Source organism: Choloepus didactylus, chromosome 2 (genome assembly GCF_015220235.1).
Source record: "Choloepus didactylus isolate mChoDid1 chromosome 2, mChoDid1.pri, whole genome shotgun sequence".
NCBI lineage: Eukaryota > Metazoa > Chordata > Mammalia > Pilosa > Megalonychidae > Choloepus > Choloepus didactylus.
This window is the reverse complement of record NC_051308.1, coordinates 194439551-194459128: the sequence shown is the minus strand read 5'-3', so window position 1 is coordinate 194459128 and position 19578 is coordinate 194439551. Positions and strand designations below refer to the sequence as shown.

Below are 19578 nucleotides of genomic sequence, written 5' to 3'. Positions count from 1 at the left end.
GGCTGTCTGTACTATTGTCATTGAGTTGTAGGATTTCTTTGTATATGCAAGATATCAGTCTTTTGTCAGATACATGGTTTCCAAAAATTTTTTCCCATTGAGTTGGCTGCCTCTTTACCTTTTGGAGAAATTCCTTTGAGGTGCAGAAACTTCTAAGCTTGAGGAGTTCCCATTTATCTATTTTCTCTTTTGTTGCTTGTGCTTTGGGTGTAAAGTCTAGGAAGTGGCCGCCTAATACAAGGTCTTGAAGGTGTTTTCCTACATTATCTTCTAGGAGTTTTATGGTACTTTCTTTTATATTGAGATCTTTGGTCCATTTTGAGTTAATTTTTGTGTAGGGGGTGAGGTAGGGGTCCTCTTTCATTCTTTTGGATATGGATATCCAACTCTCCCAGCCCCATTTGTTGAAAAGACCATTATGACTCAGTTCAGTGACTTTGGGGGCCTTATCAAAGATCAGTCGGCCATAGATCTGAGGGTCTATCTCCGAATTCTCAATTCGATTCCATTGATCTATATGTCTATCTTTGTGCCAGTACCATGCTGTTTTGGCAACTGTGGCTTTATAATAAGCTTCAGAGTCAGGGAGTGTAAGTCCTCCCACTTCGTTTTTCTTTTTTAGAGTGTCTTTAGCAATTCGAGGCATCTTCCCTTTCCAAATAAATTTGATAACTAGCTTTTCCAAGTCTGCAAAGTAGGTTGTTGGAATTTGGATTGGGATTGCATTGAATCTGTAGATGAGTTTGGGTAGAATTGACATCTTAATGACATTTAGCCTTCCTATCCATGAACATGGACTATTTTTCCATCTTTTAAGGTCCCCTTCTATTTCTTTTAGTAGAGTTATGTAGTTTTCTTTGTATAGGTCTTTTACATCTTTGGTTAAGTTTATTCCTAGGTACTTGATTTTTTTAGTTGCTATTGAAAATGGTATCTTTTTCTTGAGTGTCTCTTCAGTTTGTTCATTTCTAGCATATAGAAACATTACTGACTTATGTGCATTAACCTTGTATCCCGCTACTTTGCTAAATTTGTTTATTAGCTCTAGTAGCTGTATCGTCGATTTCTCAGGGTTTTCTAGATATAAGATCATATCATCTGCAAACAATGACAGTTTTACTTCTTCTTTTCCAATTTGGATGCCTTTTATTTCTTTGTCTTGCCGGATTGCCCTGACTAGCACTTCCAGCACAATGTTGAATAACAGTGGTGACAGCGGGCATCCTTGTCTTGTTCCTGATCTTAGAGGGAAGGCTCTCAGTCTCTCACCATTGAGTACTATGCTGGCTGTGGGTTTTTCATATATGCTCTTTATCATGTTGAGGAAGTTTCCTTCAATTCCTACCTTTTGAAGTGTTTTTATCAAAAACGGATGTTGGATTTTGTCAAATGCTTTTTCAGCATCTATTGAGATGATCAATTGATTTTTCCCTTTTGACTTGTTAATGTGTTGTAATACATTGATTGATTTTCTTATGTTGAACCATCCTTGCATGCCTGGAATGAACCCCACTTGGTCATGGTGTATGATTTTTTTAATGTGTCTTTGGATTCGATTTGCAAGTATTTTGTTGAGGATTTTTGCATCTATATTCATTAGGGAGATTGGCCGGTAGTTTTCCTTTTTTGTAGCATCTTTGCCTGGTTTTGGTATTAGATTGATGTTAGCTTCATAAAATGAGTTAGGTAGTGTTCCATTTTCTTCAATGTTTTGAAAGAGTTTGAGTAAGATTGGTGTCAGTTCTTTCTGGAAAGTTTGGTAGAATTCCCCTGTGAAGCCATCTGGCCCTGGGCATTTATTTGTGGGAAGATTTTTGATGACTGATTGGATCTCTTTGCTTGTGATGGGTTGGTTGAGGTCTTCTATTTCTTCTCTGGTCAGTCTAGGTTGTTCATATGTTTCCAGGAAATTGTCCATTTCCTCTACATTATCCAGTTTGTTGCCATACAGTTGTTCATAATATCCTCTTATAATTTTTTTAATTTCTTCAGGATCTGCAGTTATGTCACCTTTTTCATTCATTATTTTGTTTATATGGGTCTTCTCTCTTTTTGATTTTGTCAGTCTAGCTAGGGGCTTGTCAATCTTGTTGATCTTCTCAAAGAACCAACTTTTGGTGATATTTATCCTCTCTATTGTTTTTTTGTTCTCTATGTCATTTATTTCGGCTTTAATCCTTGTTATTTCTTTTCTTCTACTTGGTTTAGGATTGGTTTGCTGTTCATTTTCTAGCTTCTTCAGTTGATCCATTAGTTCTTTGATTTTGGCTCTTTCTTCCTTTTTAATATATGTGTTTAGTGCTATAAATTACCCCCTTAGCACTGCTTTTGCTGCATCCCATAGGTTTTGGTATGTTGTGTTCTCATTTTCATTCGTCTCTATATATTTAGCAATTTCTCTTGCTATTTCTTCTTTAACCCACTGATTGTTTAGGAGTGTGTTGTTTAACCTCCAGGTATTTGTGAATTTTCTAAGTGTCTGATGGTTATTAACTTCTAATTGTATTCCATTGTGGTCAGAGAATGTGCTTTGAATAATTTCAATCTTTTTAAATTTATTGAGGCTTGTTTTATGTCCCAGCATATGATCTATTCTGGAGAAAGTTCCATGAGCACTAGAAAAGTATGTGTATCCTGGTGATTTGGGATGTAATGTCCTGTATATGTCTGTTAAATCTAATTCATTTATCAGATTGTTTAGGTTTTCAGTTTCCTTATTGGTCTTCTGTCTGGTTGATCTATCTATAGGAGAGAGTGATGTGTTGAAGTCTCCCACAATTATTGTGGAAACATCAATTGCTTCCTTTAGTTTTGCCAGTGTTTCTCTCATGTATTTTGTGGCACCTTGATTGGGTGCATAGACATTTACGATTGTTATTTCTTCTTGCTGAATTGCCCCTTTTATTAGTATGTAGTGGCCTTCTTTGTCTCTCAAAACATCCCTGCATTTGAAGTCTATTTTATCTGAGATTAATATTGCTACACCTGCTTTCTTTTGGCTGTAGCTTGCATGAAATATTTTTTTTCCATCCTTTCACTTTCAGTTTCTTTGTGTCCCTGTGTCTAAGATGAGTCTCTTGTATGCAACATATTGATGGTTCATTTTTTTTGATCCATTCTGCGAATCTATATCTTTTAATTGGGGAGTTTAATCCATTTACATTCAACGTTATAACCGTGAAGGCATTTCTTGAATCAGCCATCTTATCCTTTGGTTTATGTTTGTCATATTTTTCCCCTCTCTCTATTAATATCCTTTATTGTACCCATACCGAATCTCTTTAGTACTGAACCTTTCTTCAAGTCTCTCTGTCCTGTCTTTGTTTCTCTGTCTGTAGGGCTTCCTTTAGTATCTCCAGTAGGGCAGGTCCCTTGTTAGCAAATTCTCTCAGCATTTGTTTGTCTGTGAAAAATTTAAGCTCTCCCTCAAATTTGAAGGAGAGCTTTGCTGGATAAAGTATTCTTGGCTGGACATTTTTCTCACTCAGAATTTTAAATATATCGTGCCACTGCCTTCTAGCCTCCATGGTGGCTGCTGAGTAGTCACTACTTAGTCTTATGCTGTTTCCTTTGTATGTGGTGAATTGCTTTTCTCTTGCTGCTTTCAGAACTTGCTCCTTCTCTTCTATGTTTGACAGTGTGATCAGTATATGTCTCGGAGTGGGTTTATTTGGATTTATTCTATTTGGAGTTCACTGAGCATTTATGATTTGTGTATTTATGTTGTTTAGAAGATTTGGGAAGTTTTCCCCAACAATTTCTTTGAATACTCTTCCTAGACCTTTACCCTTTTCTTCCCCTTCTGGGACACCAATGAGTCTTATATTTGGACGTTTCATATTATCTATCATATCCCTGAGGTCCATTTCGATTTTTTCAATTTTTTTCCCCATTCTTTCTTTTATGCTTTCATTTTCCATTCTGTCATCTTCGAGGTCACTGATTCGTTGTTCAACTTCCTCTAGTCTTGTACTATGAGTGTCCAGAATCTTTTTAATTAGGTCAACAGTTTCTTTAATTTCCATAAGATCATCCATTTTTTTATTTAGTCTTGCAATGTCTTCTTTATGCTCTTCTAGGGTCTTCTTGATTTCCTTTGTCTCCCGTACTATGGTCTCATTGTTCATCTTTAGTTCTTTGAGTAGCTGCTCTAGGTGCTGTGTGTCTTCTGGTTTTTTGGTTTGGGTGCTTGGGCTTGGGTTATCCATATCGTCTGGTTTTTTCATATGCTTTATAATTTTCTGTTGTTTTTGGCCTCGTGGCATTTGCTGAACTTGATAGGGTTCTTTTAGGGTTTGTAGACCTATTGAAGTCCTTATCTCTAATTTATCAGATCTACAGCTTCGTGGAGTACACTTTCTCTAACTAACCAGCGGGTGGCGTCCACCAGCCACCTGTTCTCCACAAGCCAGTTCTCCCCTGCTTAGCCTTTTTGGTGAGTGGGGGAGTAAGTCTTGTGGGGCCCAATTGGTGTACCAAGCTTGCGTGTGTAGTTGGTGTTGCCTGCCCTTTATGTGGGGTGTGTTTCTGGGCAGTCGGGGAGGGGGGGTGGCCCCAACAATCAAATCTCCCTGGTGATCCTAGAGTTTTAAAGCTGCTGCAATAGTCTAATCCTTCAGTTCAGTCCTGCCACAGTTTGTCTCTGCCACTGACCCACAAGTCCTTGGTATTGGCGTATGGCTCCTGAGACTTGCAAGTGGGCCCCTCTTCCAGGCCGTGCACCCCGGGTCCTCTGTTGAGGGATGACTGTGCTATGTCACAGGTGAGTGCCGTCCCCCCAGGGCAGTTCTGGGCTGCTGGGCTGTGTAGGGAGGCTCCCAGTCTGCTGAAATGATGGCTGAATGGGGCTTTGTTAATTCACACTGCTCCACCTTCCCAACTCTGGGACAATCAGCTGAGGTTGCAGGGAAGGCTAATGTCCACGCCCAGTTTTGTGGTGTGTGCCTGTTATTTGAAGCACTTCCGTCACACTGGGTTGTCTGGGGCAGCTCTGGGCTATGGGGCTGGCGATGGGCAGGAGTGTTTCCTGTCCACCAGGATGGTGGCTGTGAGCGGACACCCCCCTTTTCTTGGGAAGTTGTGGTGTTTAGTGAATTTTCTCAGCCACTGAATTATTGCCTTTTGTCTCAGAGCTCTCTTAGTTCTGCTCTTGACTTGACGTGCCCAAATTGAAAGTCTTTGAAGCTTTCTGTATTGGGCTTCTTAGAGTAATTGTTTTAGAAAAAGAAAAAAGGATTAAAAAAAAAAAAAAAAAAAAAGGGCCCTCCTCAGAGATCTAATGGGTTATTGAAATGCTAATAGACAAAGCAACCAGGGCCATTAGGGAAAGGTCCACATGGCAGAAAGATTGGCTTTTCTTCGGGATTTGCATATGCGCCTTAGGGCCTGAGCTCCGCCCTTCCCCTTTCTGTGTTCACCAGAACTCCAAAAATCCTCTGCTTTTATTTTGGAGTTTTTTGTGTTGTTTTTTTTTTTTTCTATGCCTGTCTCCTTTCTGCTGGGCTGGCTGCTCTCAGATTCTCTGGTGTCTGGTCTCAGTCTATCTATGGTTGGAGTCTGGATCAGTAGAATGAGTTTCCGATAAGAGCAGCCACTGCAGTTCTCCCTTCTCCTTCCCGGAGCTGACAGCCCCTCCTCCCACGGGACTGAGCCTGGCAGGGAGGGGCGCAGGTCCCCTGGCCACAAAAACTTACAGATTTCGCTGATCTCAGCAGTTCCATGTTTTCATGAGTGTTGTATGAAGTATGCCCAAAGACAGATTGCTCTGTGGTGTCCAGTCCACGCAGTTCCTGGCTTTCTACCTACTTTCCTGGAGGAGTAACTAAAACATACAGCTCACCAGTCTGCCATCTTGCCCCGCCTCCTACTATTTTGTTTTATCTTACAATATTTCAAAATTACAATACCAGTATTACTATCAAAAGGCCACCTGCTGAGTAGTGAATTTAAGGCTTCCTTACAATAATCTCTCTGTCTTTGGAATATATCCCACTGAGGACGTAGAGTTACTTATTATGTGAAATAATCCCTTTCTCTGTGTGGTTAATGGTATCTGTTTGTATTCAATTTTAGGGTTTAAAGCTTTTTTCCTTTTTAATAGTATTTTTAAAATATATAAAACATTTACATGGTTCAAAAGTCAAGACTCTTTATAAAAGCATACTCAGAGAAGTCATCTCATTCCTGATTTCCCTCCTTCTCTTATAGACCATCATATAAATTCCTATTTCCATTCTGTTTTGGTTTGCTAAAGCTGCTGGAATGCAATATGTCAGAAATGGGTTGGCTTTTACAATGGGGATTTATTAGCTTACAAATTTACAGTTCTAAGGCCATGAAAAAGCCCAAATTAAGGCATCAACAGGGTGATACCTTCTCTGAAAAAAGTCTGCCGGCATCTGGGACACCTCTCACATTTGAAGGCACATGGCAGACGTCTGCTGGGCCTTCTCTCCCATGTTTCGTTGCTTTCAACTTCTGGCTTCAGTGGCTTCCTCTCTCAGCTTCCTTAAATGTCTTTCTGTCTCTTAGCTTCTCCGGGACTTCTCAGAGCTTTTCTGTCTTTTACCCTCTCATAAAGGACTCCCGTAAATGGATTATGACCCATCTTGAATGGGGTGGGTCACATCTCAGTTGAAATAACCTAACCAAAATGTCCACCTACAGTAGGTCTGCACCCACAGGAATGGATTAAAAGAACATGGCCTTTTCTGGGGTACATAGTAGCTTCAAACTACCACACCTTCTTTTCTGATACAAAATGGTGTAGTATTGTAAATGGTAAATTGTATAAATGGTGTAAATGGTGCACACTGTAATTAATCACTGTTTTGCACCTTTCCCTTTTTAAAAAATCTTTAAAAAAATTGTGGTTATGCGTATATACACATATCTAAACTTGCCATTTTAAACATTTTTAACTATGACATTGATTGCATTTACAATGTTGTGCAACCATCACTATCATCCATTACCAAAATTTTTTTTATTACCCTAAATAGAAACCCAGTACCCATTAAACAATGACTCCCATTGTCTCCTTCTCTCGTCCCCTGGTAAACTTGAATCTACTTTTTTGTCTCTATGAATTTGCAAATTCTAGAGTCCTTGTATAAGTAAAATCATACAATATTTGTCCTTTTGTCTCTCATTTCACTTAGAATAATGTTCTTATGGAACCATGTTGTAGCATGGATCAGAACTTCATTCCTTTTTATGGATGAATAATATTCAATTGTTTGCATATGCCACATTTTATTTATCCATTCATCTTTTGAAGGGCACTTGAGTTATTTCTACTTTCTGGTTATTGTGCATAATGCCAGTATGAATATGGGTGTACAAGAATCTGTTGAAGTCCTTGTTTTCAACGGGTGTATACCTGTGCCGATTTGGGGTATATACCTGTGCCGATTTGGATGTATTATGTCCCCCAAAACACCATGTTCTCTAGTGCAGTCTTGTGGGGGCAGACATATTAGTGTTGATTAGGTTGGAACCTTTGGATTAGATTGTTTCCATGGAGATGTGACCCACCCAAGTGTAAGTGATAACTCTGATTAGTTAATTTCCATGGAGGCGTGGCCCCACCCATTCAGGGTGGGCCTTGATTAGTTTACTAGAGCCTATATAAGAGCTCAGATAGAAGGAGCTTGCTGCTGCAGCTGAGACACATTTTGAAGATGGCTATTGAAAGCTGATGCTTTGGAGAACGCCGTTTTTAAACGCAGCCTGGGAGCAAGCAGATGCAGACTCATGCCTTCCCAGCTAACAAGAGGTTTTCTGGATGCCAATGGCCTTTCTTCAGTGGAGGTACCCTATTGTTGATGTCTTACCTTGGACACTTTATGGCCTTAAGACTGTAACTTTGTAACCAAATAAACCCCCTTTTATAAAAGTCCATTTCTGATATTTTGCATAATGGCAGCATTAACAAACTGGAACAATACCTATGAATAGAATTGTCAGATCATATGGTAATGCTATGTTTTAACTTTTTGAGGGATCACCAAACTGGTTTGCCCAGTGGGTGCACCATTTTTACATTCCCACCAGCAGTGTATGAGGGTTACCATTGCTCTGCATCCCTGCCATCACTAATTGTTTTCAATTTTTTAAATAATAGCCATCCTAGTGAGTTTGAAGTGGTATCTAATTGTGGTTTTGATTTTGTTTTGGTTTGCTAAAGCTGACAAATGCGATATACCAGAAATGGACTAACTTTTTAATATTGGGGATTTATTAGTTTACAAATTTATAGTTTTAAGGCTGTGAAAGTGTCCTAATAAAGGCATCAACAGGACGATACCTTCTCTGAAGACTGGTTACCAGCAAGTTTGGGCTCCTGTTAGATAGCAAGGCAATGTCTGCTAGCCCCTCTCTCTCGAGTTTTGTTGCTTCACCTTCTGACTTCTCCATCTGTGGTTTTTTCTTTAAGTTTCTCTGGGGCTTTTTCTGTGAGCTTCTCTTAATTTCATCTCTTAACTTATGTTTGTGAGAATGAATGAGGTGGGTCACTTCTCAATTGAAATAACCTAATCAAAAAGTCCCACCTACAATAGGTCTGCATCCATGGGAATGGTTTAAAGAACATGGCCTTTTCTGGGGAACACAGCAGCTTCAAACTACCACAGGTTTGCATTTCCCTAATGCCTAATGTTGAGCATTTTGTAATATACTTGTTGTCATTAGTATATCTTGTTTAAAGAAATGCCTAGTCACGTCATTTGCCCATTTTTTAGTTGGGTTGTTTGTCTTTTTGTTGTTGAATTGTAGCAGTTCTTTATATGTTCTGGATATTAAATCCTTATCAGATATTTCATTCTCCAAGATCACCGTTAGGTTCAGTGATTTGCTGGAAGGATTCATAGAACTCACGGTTTATTACAGTTAAAAAGGATACAGTTTAAAATAAGCAATGGAGAGAGGTACAGAGGGCAGAGTCTAAGAAAGACCAGGAGTAAGCTTCCAGTTATTCTCTCCCAGTGGAGTCTGCATACCATACTTAATTCTACCAGCAACACTGCGTGACAACACCCATAAAGTGTCGTGAACCAGGGAGCTCACCCAAGCCTTGGTGTGCAGGTTTTTATTGGGGGTTGTTTAAGTAGGCATGGATGACCTTTGTTCTCAGCAGAGGTGGAACTGTTACCTCCTGGCCCAAGGCTTCTACCATAAATTACATAGTTAGCAGAGACTACCTGGCATGCTCCAACTCCTCCAGGTAAACAGACACTCTTTATCAGGGAAGACATTCCAAGGACTTTGAGGTTATCTCTCAGCAGCTAGGCAGGGTCCAAAGCTTTCCTTGGAGTGTGCAGGATCTTAGCCAACCCAGACTTACTGAATTAAGCCTTTATTGCACAGTAAAGGAAACAATTTGTACACTGGACCGTGGAATTTTATGAGTTGAAAGAGGTGGTGGGGGGGTGTCAATGAATTGTTGTATTAGTGGTACTTAAACATGTGAGTCACGTTGGAGTGCCTCTTGCTGGTTGTGATATCCTTGCTGATGTCAAAGTACAGAATGCGACTCGGGGATCTGGGATAGAGGAGACTACAGATGGGGAAGGAGTTTTAAATGTTGGGATGAGTCATGTGCATGTTGAAGCCTGTAAAAAAGACTGGTTGGCTCATCACTGTCTGGGTCTACTGCAGGCCAAGCCTCTTAGTTACTTGCTGAATGAATAATGCCTATATATCTTCATGGAGAAAGGGCCTGCGGGCCTTTATAACCCCATTTCTCTCTCAGGCCCTTACAGCACCCTGGGTGTATCACCTTTTTGTGAATACTTTTGGGAGTAGGAATAAGCCTTCTTATTCTCTGGCACATAATAATTGCTGAATATATATTCGCTGAATGAATGACCATGTGATCTCTGCTTGAAAAGTCTTACATGTTGTATTGAGACTTTCAGTTTTCTTGATTATTTTCCCTTCTATGCTGTTATTTCCAAAAGCACTGGAATGATAAACTTACTATCTTACTCATTTCTGTACTTTCATTGGCTGGCACAGAACAGGTGGTAAGTGAAGGATTGAAAAAACTTAATTTTGTTCAGTGGAAGATAAAATCTTCCATTCAGTTAACAGATGGAATTAAGGTGGTTTCTTTACATATAAATCATTATCAGAGTGGGGAAAATGTGTCTTCAATTATGCTCATCAAGTAGTTCAATGCATGACATGACCAATCTTATAAGAATATATGCAGGTGTATTCTAATAAAGTTTGTTTGGGATTTGTTTGCTAGGAGGAGGCGTCTCCCTATTCTTTGGTCAACATCTGCCTGAATGTCCTGGTTGCTAACCTGGAGAAATTGTGTTCTGAAAGACCTGATGGAACATTCTGCCTTCCACAGCATTGGAGTTTCCCTCAGGAAGTAGCTGATCGATTCCTTAGGGTGATGACATGGCAAGGTAATTGTTTTAGTTTTCTGGCTGCTAAAACAAATACCATACAATGGATTAATTTAGCAATAGGAATTTATTTGCTCATGTTTCAGAAACTAGAAGGCTTGCTTCCTCCCAGAGTCGTTACCTTCTAATTTCCCGGCAATTTTGGGGGTTCCTTGGCTTTTCTATCACTTGGTGATGCACCTTGCCATGTCTTCTCTTTTCTCTTCTGGATTCTGTTGATTTCCAGCTTCTGGCTACTCCCTATAGCTGTTACTGTAATATCCTCACCCATTCTTCTTATTGTGGTTATGAGTTTAGAAATTTTTTTCTTTATCTCCATTGTAGTGGGGTTTTCAAAGGGAATAGAGGTAACAAAGCATGTGTTTAATTTGCCATGTTTTAGTTTTTTTTTTCACGAAAAAGGTTTTTTTGGTAACAATTTTATTGAGATATAATTCACATACCATATATTTCACCCATTTAAAGTATACAATTCCTTGTTGATCTTTTGCCTACTTCTATATTTTAAAAGTTTTAAAATCCTTTTTGTCATTTATGCTAAATAGGAGTACTCTTAAGAAATTTGACAGGAAAGAAGAAAAAGAGGAGGTGGTAATTTTTTATGAGGATGTAGGGGAAGGCATAGCATGGACCAGTTTTGGGAAGAGAGGAAAGAGCCAGGGAAAAGGGAGACATTGAAAATATAAGTGCTGGAAATGGCTGAAGCAAGGTTCAGGAGGAGGAGACTAAAGGACTAGAATCATGAGCTTGGATGAATGGGATTTGCCTCAGACAGAAGAAAGGATAGATAACTAAACCAAAACAAGAAAAAGGGAGAGTAATAGAACTGTGTTTGGTGTTGATGGGTAGGAAATTCATACTGAAGGATTCTGGTTATTTGCTGGGTAACGGGAGATGATAAGGGAAGGAAACAAAAAGATGTATTTTTCCACTTGAGGTTGGAGAGAATCAATTTTTAAAGTCAGGATTCATTGACTCAGGGTTTATTTGTGGCAGAGTCATCAAATAATGTGATTGATGTTTGAGAATCTATAAGATAGCCTCACAAGGCTAAAGCTCTGAAAATTGTGGAGCTTGGCTCTGTGGCTAATAACAGAAATACTAAGAAAACATCAGCTGTTTCCTATCAGGGAGATGAGCATTATATTAGTCAGATGTTAATCAAGTTTATATAATAATAATTTTTGAAAGTTATAATGGCTAACAGTATGCCAGGCCTTGTTCTAAATACTCTACATAGTACTATTATTCCTTTTTACAGATGACAAAACTGAGAGTCAGAGAGATTAACTTCTTGTTCAGGGTCACATAGGTAAGAAGTAGCAGTCAGGATTTGTACCCAGGCTGTCTGGTTCCAGAGACTGGTTTGTTTGTTTGTTTATTTTATTTGATTTTAAATAGATTTTTTAAAAAAGTATTATATCATGTAATATATTAGGACAGACAATAACACCTCTACCAAGAATCCCATATCCCTGTCTTATATCCCCCTCTCATACACATTTAACTTTGGTATATTGCCTTTGTTACATTTAATGTAAGCATATTACATTGTTACTGTTGACCATAGACTCCAGTTTGCTTTGATTATGTTTTTTCCCAAATACCATCCCTTTTTCAACACTCTGCATGGTTGACATTCATTTGTTCTCCCGCATGTGTGAACATTTTTATATTTGTACATTTAGTAATAGTCATTGGCCATTCCAGTTTTTGCCAAGTTATACAGTCCCAGTCTTCATCATTGTCGCAGCCCAAGAGGGCCATGCCAGTCCAAAGGCCAAAGAAAATGACTAGCATTTTCTGATACATGAACTTTTATTTAGGGCTTACTTACAGGGTGAGAAGTCGTGAAGAGATCATGACGGCTCTCTCAGGCTGGGCAGGCATCGCGTTCACAGGGAAGACGACTGAGCGATGCAAAAAGGACAGAAAGCCTTTTATAAGGATTTAAGACAAAGGCCTTCCTAAGGGTGGGGGGAGCATAGATGCAGGAATAGGTCACTCTTACCTGGGGGGTGGTGCAGGAAGGACTAGAATAACACTTGAACAATTATATTTTGCTCTTTTTGTGAGACTAAGAGCTTCTCACTTCCTGCCTGCTTCCCATAAAGTTACATTTTAAGGTCAGTTTACCCTTTTTCTCTTAACTGGTTTAGAAAGACAATAGGTTAAACATTTAGCTGCCTAGGTCATGTGGATTGCTGTGCACCAAAGATTTGCAGGCCTGTTTTGCTCAGGCCTTGGGTTGCCACAATCATCTATCTTTACCTCTGGTGTCATACATTCCCCTATCTGACCTCTTTCAGCTTTACTCACAGACATCTTTGTTCAGTTACTTAACAATATTGTGCTACCATCACACAATATTATGCTATCTATTTCTGGATGTATACAATCAATCCTCCTGAACATTCTGTAGTCCTTCAGCATCAAATGCTACCCTGTTTCTATCTCCTGGTAGCCTGTGTTATCAGCTTTTAACTCTCCAAGTTTACTCACTAATGTTAGTTCATATTAGTGAGACCATATAGTATTTGTCCTTTTGTTTCTGGCTAACTTCACTCAACATAATGTCCTCAGGGTTCATCCACGTTATTATATGTTCCATGTCTTTGTTCTGTCTTACACCTGCATAATGTTTCATCATGTGTATATACCACAGTTTGTTTATCTACTCATCCCTTGATGGACATTTGGACTGCTTCCATCTCTTGCCAGTCATGAATAATGCTGCAGTAAACATCAGTTTACAGATGTCCATTTATGTCTTAACTTTCAGTTCCTTTGAGTATATACCTACCAATGGAATAGCTGGGTCATATGGCTTCCTGAGGAACCTCCACACTGTCTTCCAGAGTGGTTGCACCGTTCTGCATTCCCGCCAGCAATGAATAAGTGTGCCTCTTTCTCCACATCCTCTCTAGTACTTTTAATTTTCTGTTTTTTGGATAATGGCCATTCTGGTAGGTGTGAGATGGTATCTCATGGTGCTTTGGATTTGCATTTCCCTAATAGCCAGTGAATTTGAGCATTTTTTTTTTTATGTTTTTGAGCCATTTGTATTTCCTCTTCAGAAAAGTGCCTGTCCATGTCTTTTGCCCATTTTTTAATTGGGTTGTTTGTCATTCTGTTGTTGAGTTGTAGGATTGCTTTATATGTTCGGGATATTAAGCCCTAATCTGATATGTGGTTTCCAAATGTTGTCTCCCATTGTGTAGGCTGCCTTTTTACTTTTTTAACAAAGTCCTTTGATGTACAAAAGTGTTTGATTTTGAGGAGATCCCATTTGTCTATTTGTTCTTTGGTTGCTTGCGCTTTGGGTGTAAGGTCTAGGAAACCACCTCCTATCACAAGATCTGTAAGATACTACCCTACGTTTTCTTCTATGAGTCTCTTGATCTTCATGCTTATGTTTAGGTCTTTGATCCACTTGGAGTTAATTTTTTTTTTTTTTTACATTTTATTTTGAAATAAATTCAAAGTTATAGGAACAGTTGCAAAAACAATACAAACTCCATACACAGAACTCCAGCATTCCCTGACCACCCCCCCCCACCCCCCGCCAATACCCCAATCCACTAACGTTAACATGTTGTCACACCGCTATTTCTCTCCCTCCATCCCTGGAGTTAATTTTTGTATAAGGTATGGGACAGGGGTCCTCTTTCAATCTTTTGGAAATAGATATCCAGTTCTCCAAACACCATTTATTGAAGAGGCTGCTCTGTCCCAGTTGCTTTGGCTTGACTGCCTTATCAAAGATCAATTGTCTGTAGATGTGAGGGTCTACTTCTGAACACTCAGTTCGATTCCATTGGTCAGTATCTCTGTCCTTATGCCAGTAGTATGCTGTTTTGAGAACTGTAGCTTTGCAATATGCTTCAAAGTCAGGTAGTGTGAGACCTCCCACTTCTTCTTTCTCAAGATACTTTTGGCTATTCAGGGCGCCTTGCCCTTCCAAATAAATATGGTTATTGGTTTTTCTATTTCTGCAAAGTAAGTTGTTGGGATTTTAATTGGTATTGCACTGAATCTATAGATGAGTTTAGGTAGAGTTGACATCTTAATTATATTTAGTCTTCCAATCCATGAACACGGTTTTTCCATTTTTTTAGGTCCTGTTCGATTTCTTTTAACAGTTTCTTGTAGTTTTCTTTGTAAAGGTATTTTGTAGCCTTCATTAAGTTTATTACTAAATATTTGATTCTTTTGATTGCTATTGTAAATGGAATTTTTTTTTAAATTCTTCCTCTTGTTGCACATTACTTGTGTATAAGAACACTACAGATTTTTGCATGTTGATCTTGTAGCCTGCCACTTTGCTGTATTCACAGATTAGCTCTAAAAGCTTTGCTGTAGACTTTTCTGGATTTTCTACATATAGAATCATGTCATCTGCAAACAGTGAAAGTTTTACTTCTTCCTCTCCAATTTGGATGCCTTATTTCTTTTTCTTGCCTAATTGCTCTAGCTAGCACTTCCAGCACAATGTTGAATAACAGTGGTGACAGTGAGCATCTCTGTCTTGTTTCTGATCTTTGAAGGAAAGCTTTCAATCTCTCTCCATTGAGTATGATGTTAGCTGTGGGTTTTTCATATATTGCTTTTATCTTATTAAGAAAATTCCCTTATATTCCTATCCTTTGAACTGTTTTCATCAAGAAAGGATGTTGAATTTTGTCAAATGCCTTTTCTGCATCAATCAAGGTGATCATGTGTTTCTTTTGCTTTGATTGATTGATGTGGTGTATTACATTAATTGATTTTCTTGTGTTGAACCAGCCTTGCATACCTGGAATAAACCCTACTTGGTCGTGGTGTATAATTCTTTTAATATGCTGCTGGATTCGATTTGCGGGTATTTTGTTGAGGATTTTTGCATCTATATTCATTAAAGAAATTGGTCTATAATTTTCTTTTTTTTTTTGTAGTATCTTTGTCTGATTTTGGTATTAGGGTAATGTTGGCTTCATAGAATGAGTTGGGTAGTTTTCCTTCCTCTTCAATTTTTTTGAAGAGTTTGAGCAGGATTGGTATTAATTCTTTCTTTAATGCTTGGTAGAATTCACATGTGAAGCCATTTGGTCCTGGGCTTTTCTTTTTGGGGAGCTTTTTGATGACTGACTCAGTCTCTTTGCTTGTGATTGGTTTGTTGAGGTCGTCTATTTCTTCTTGGGTTAATCTTGGTTGTTTATGTTTTTCTAGGAAGTTGACCATTTTGTCTAAGTTTTCCAGTTTATTAGCATATAGTTGCTCATAATATCTTCTTATTATCTCCTATATTTCTGCAGGGTCAGTAGTTATGTTTCCTTTCCCATTTCTGATTGCATTTATTTGCATCTGCTCTCTTTTTTTTATTTGTTAGCCTAGCTAGGGGTCTATCAATTTTGTTGATTTTCTCCAAAAACCAGCTTCTGGTTTTGTTGATTCTATTGTTTTCCCATTCTCAGTTTCATTTATTTCTGCTCTAATCTGTGTTGTTTCTTTCCTTCATTTGCTTTGGGGTTTATTTGCTGTTCTTTCTTTAGGTCTCCAGGTGGACAGTTAATTCCTCAATTTGTGCTCTCTCTTCTCTTTTAATATAGGCATTTAGGGCAATAAAGTTCCCTCTCATCACCCCCTTTGCTGCATCCCATAAGTTTTGATATGTTGTGTTTTCATTGTCATTTCCCTTGAGTTATTTACTAATTTCTCTTGTAATTTCTTCCTTTACCCACTGGTTTTCTAAGAGTGTGCTGTTTAGTCTCCATGTATTTGTGAATTTTACAATCTTCTGCCTGTTCTTTATTTCCAACTTCATTCCATTATGATCTGAGATAGTGTTTTTTATAATATCAATATTTTTAAATTTGCTGAGACTTGCATTGTGACCCAGCATGTGTTCTATCCTAGAGAATGTTCCATGAGCACTTGAGAAAAACGTGTATCCTGCTGTTGCCGGGTGTAGTGTTCTATAAATGTCTGTCAGGTTAGTTCATTTATCATACAATTCAACATCTCCGTTTCCTTGTTGATCCTCTGTCTAGATGGTCTATCCATTGATGAGAGCAGTGTATTGAAGTCGCCAGCTGTTATGGTGGAGTTATCTACTTCTCCTTTCAGTGTTCTCAGTGTTTGCCTCATGAATCTGGGGCACTCTGGCTTGGTGCATAAATATTTGTGATTGTTATGTTTTCTTGATGAATTGACCCTTTTATTAATATATAGTGTCCTTTGTCTCTTTTAATTGTTTTACTTTTGAAGTCTACTTTGTCTGATATTAATATAGCTATTCCCTCTTTTTTCTGGTTGCTGTTTGCATGAAATATCTTTTTCCAACCTTTCACTTTCAGCCTATTTTTGTCTTTGTGTCTAGGGTGAGTTTCTTGTAGACAGCATATAGGTGGGTCCTGTTTTTTAATCCATTCTGCCAGTCTGTGTCTTTTTATTGGGGAGTTTAATCCATTAACATTTAGTGTTGTTATTGTAAGGGCAGTACTTTCTTTTATCATTTTTGTCTTTTAGATTTTATATGTCATGTCTTATTTTTTCCTCTTTCTCTTTTTCTCTTCCTGATAATTTTCATTTCTACATTCTTCTCCAAACCTTTTTCTCCTGTCTTTTCCTGTCAGCCTGTAGCACTCCCTTTAGTATTTCTTGGAGCACTGGTCTCTTAGTCACAAACTCTCTCAGGGTCTGTTTGTCTAGAAGTTTTTTAATCTCTCCCTCATTTTTGAAGGACAGTTTTGCCAGATTTAGAATTTTGGGTTGGTAGTTCTTCTCTTTCAGTATCTTAAATATATCATACTACTGTCTTCTCACCTCCATCGTTTCTGTGGAGAAATCTGTACATAGTCTTATGGAGCTTCCCTTATATGTGATGGATTGCTTTTCTCTTGCTGCTTTCAGAATTCTCTCTTTCTTCTTTGACATTGGACAATCTGATCAGTAAGTGTCTTGGAGTAGGTCTATTGCAGTCTCTTCTGTTTAGGGTGCACTGCACTTCTTGAATCTCTAATTTTTTGTCTTTCATAAGAGATGGGAAATTTTCAGTGATTATTTCTTCTATTATTCTTTCTGCCCCTTTTCCCCTCTCTTCTTCCTCTGGGATACCCATAATACGTATATTTGTGCCCTTTGTGTTGTTACTCAGCGCCCTAAGACCTGCTCATATTTTTCCATTCTTTTCACCATCTGTTCTTTCGTGTGTATGAATTCAGATGTCTGGTCTTCCAATTCACTGATCCTTTCTTCTGCTTGTTCAAATCTGCTGTTGTATCCCTCCATTGTCTTTTTCTTCTCCTTTATGCCCTCCATTCCCATAAGTTCTGCCATTTGCTTTTTCAAGTTTATGAATTCTTCCTTATGGTCATCCAGTGTCCTCCTTATATCCTTCATCTCTTTTGTTATGTCTTCCCTCACTTCATTGACTTGATTTTTGAGTTGATTTAGCTTTGTGTGAACATCTCCAATTAGTTCTTCCTTCAGTTCATTGATTGATTTAGCAATAATTGCTTCAACTCTTATATCTCGGTTGAACTATTAGATTGTTCCTTTGACTGGTCAATGTTTTCGTGTTTCCTAGTATGGCTCGTTATCTTAAGCTGTCTAGGCATCTGACTTTGTTGGTTAGTTTATTCTGGAGCTCTTTTTCACTCTTTTACCTAGGGTTTTCTTATTGGTTGGCTTTGTTCTCTAATCCTTAGTGTTCATTTCAGCCTATTCTAGACCTTTAACTTAGATTCTGTTTATTTGATCAGAGTTTTTCACCTCTTGTTTTTCTGTTTCTTGCCCTGCCTCTTTGTATCCTTCTTGTGTGATGGTCCCCTCAGATATGGTCTACCCCAGTCAGGTTTTCTCAGTCCAGAGAGGCCCAGGTCTCAGGAGGGTGTGCAGTTTCCTTGAGAATGAGACCCTCCTGTGAGGCTTTTAGAGTCTGTGCTTCTCCTGTGCTGTCCAGCAGGTGGCGCTTGCCAGCCTGCAGCTCCCCCACTAGTGTAAGGAGTTGTGGAGCCTTTAGTTCTCTGGATGACCCTGACCCTGTCAAGCTGACTGGAGCTGGGCCAAGTTCCCCTTTTCTTGGGAAGTTATGGTGTTTAGCAAATTTTCTCTGCCACTAGACTTTTTGCTTTGTCTCCCAGAGCTATCTTAGCTCTGCTTTTGCCTGGGCCCAAATTGCAAGTCTTTGAGGCCTTCTATAATGGGCTTCTTAGAATAATTGTTTTAGAAAAAGAGGAAAAGATAAAAAAAAAAAAAGAAGGACCCAGTATGGACCATTTACAGTCTTGGCAGATCTAATGGGCTATTCAAATGCTAAAAGACAAGGGAGTTGAGGGCTATTAAGGAACAATCAAGAAAGAAGAGAAACCTGCTTTTCAGAAAGGGTCCTGGCCCCCTGGATTTGCATATGCAAATCTGTTTGAGCCTGCCCTTCTCTGTACTATGTTCACTGGAACTCCAGAAAGTCTCTGTTTTTATTTATTTATTTATTTATTGCTGTTTTTGCTAGCCCTGTCTCCTCTCTGCTGGGCTGACTGCTCCCAGATTATCTGGTGTCTGGTCTCAGTCTGTCTATGTTTGGAGTTTTTGATCAGCAGTCTGAGTTTTCAGTCAGAGCTGCAACTGCAGTTCTCCCTCCTGGTTCCCAGCACCAATGGCCCCTCTTCCCACGGGGCTGTGCCTGGCAGGGAGGGTCGTGGCCCTCCTGGCCGCAAGAACTTACAGATTTCGCTGATCTCAGCTGCTCCATGTGTTCGTGAGTGTTGTATAAAGTATGCCCAAGGTCAAATTGCTCTGCAGTGTCCGTTCCTCTCAGTTCCTGGCTTTCTACCAACTGCCCTGGAGGAGTAACTGACAACGTCTTTTTCCCACTCTTGTCCAACTCAGACCTGCCTCATGTCTTGCAAGACTTCCTTTTTTGGGTCTCCTATGGCCTTGGCAGCCTATTTCCACCCAAGTCAGAGTATAGTTACCAGGAGGCTCTGGCTTTCATCCAAGTGACGTACCTCTCACCACAGCATTCCTCTTCACAGCAGCTCACCAACAAATCTCTTCTCCAGAGTCTCACCCGGGCCAGAAAACTCAGAATGTGTGATTAGCTGCAGGGCGTGGGCTGAGGAGGGCCCAGGGACGGGCAGCTGGAGGGGATGCTCACCCAGGAGAGGGAGCATCCCGGGGC

General features: G+C 39.2%; 1 protein-coding gene across 1 annotated transcript in view; it reads left to right on the top strand.

Moving 5' to 3' along the window:
* ZYG11A (zyg-11 family member A, cell cycle regulator) overlaps positions 1 to 19578 on the top strand; it is a 114476-nt gene that overhangs the window by 11925 nt on the left and 82973 nt on the right. The window contains exon 2 of the mRNA XM_037827206.1: positions 10253 to 10418. Within this exon, the coding sequence (XP_037683134.1) occupies positions 10253 to 10418 (166 nt within the window). The remainder of the gene's footprint in view (positions 1 to 10252; positions 10419 to 19578) is intronic.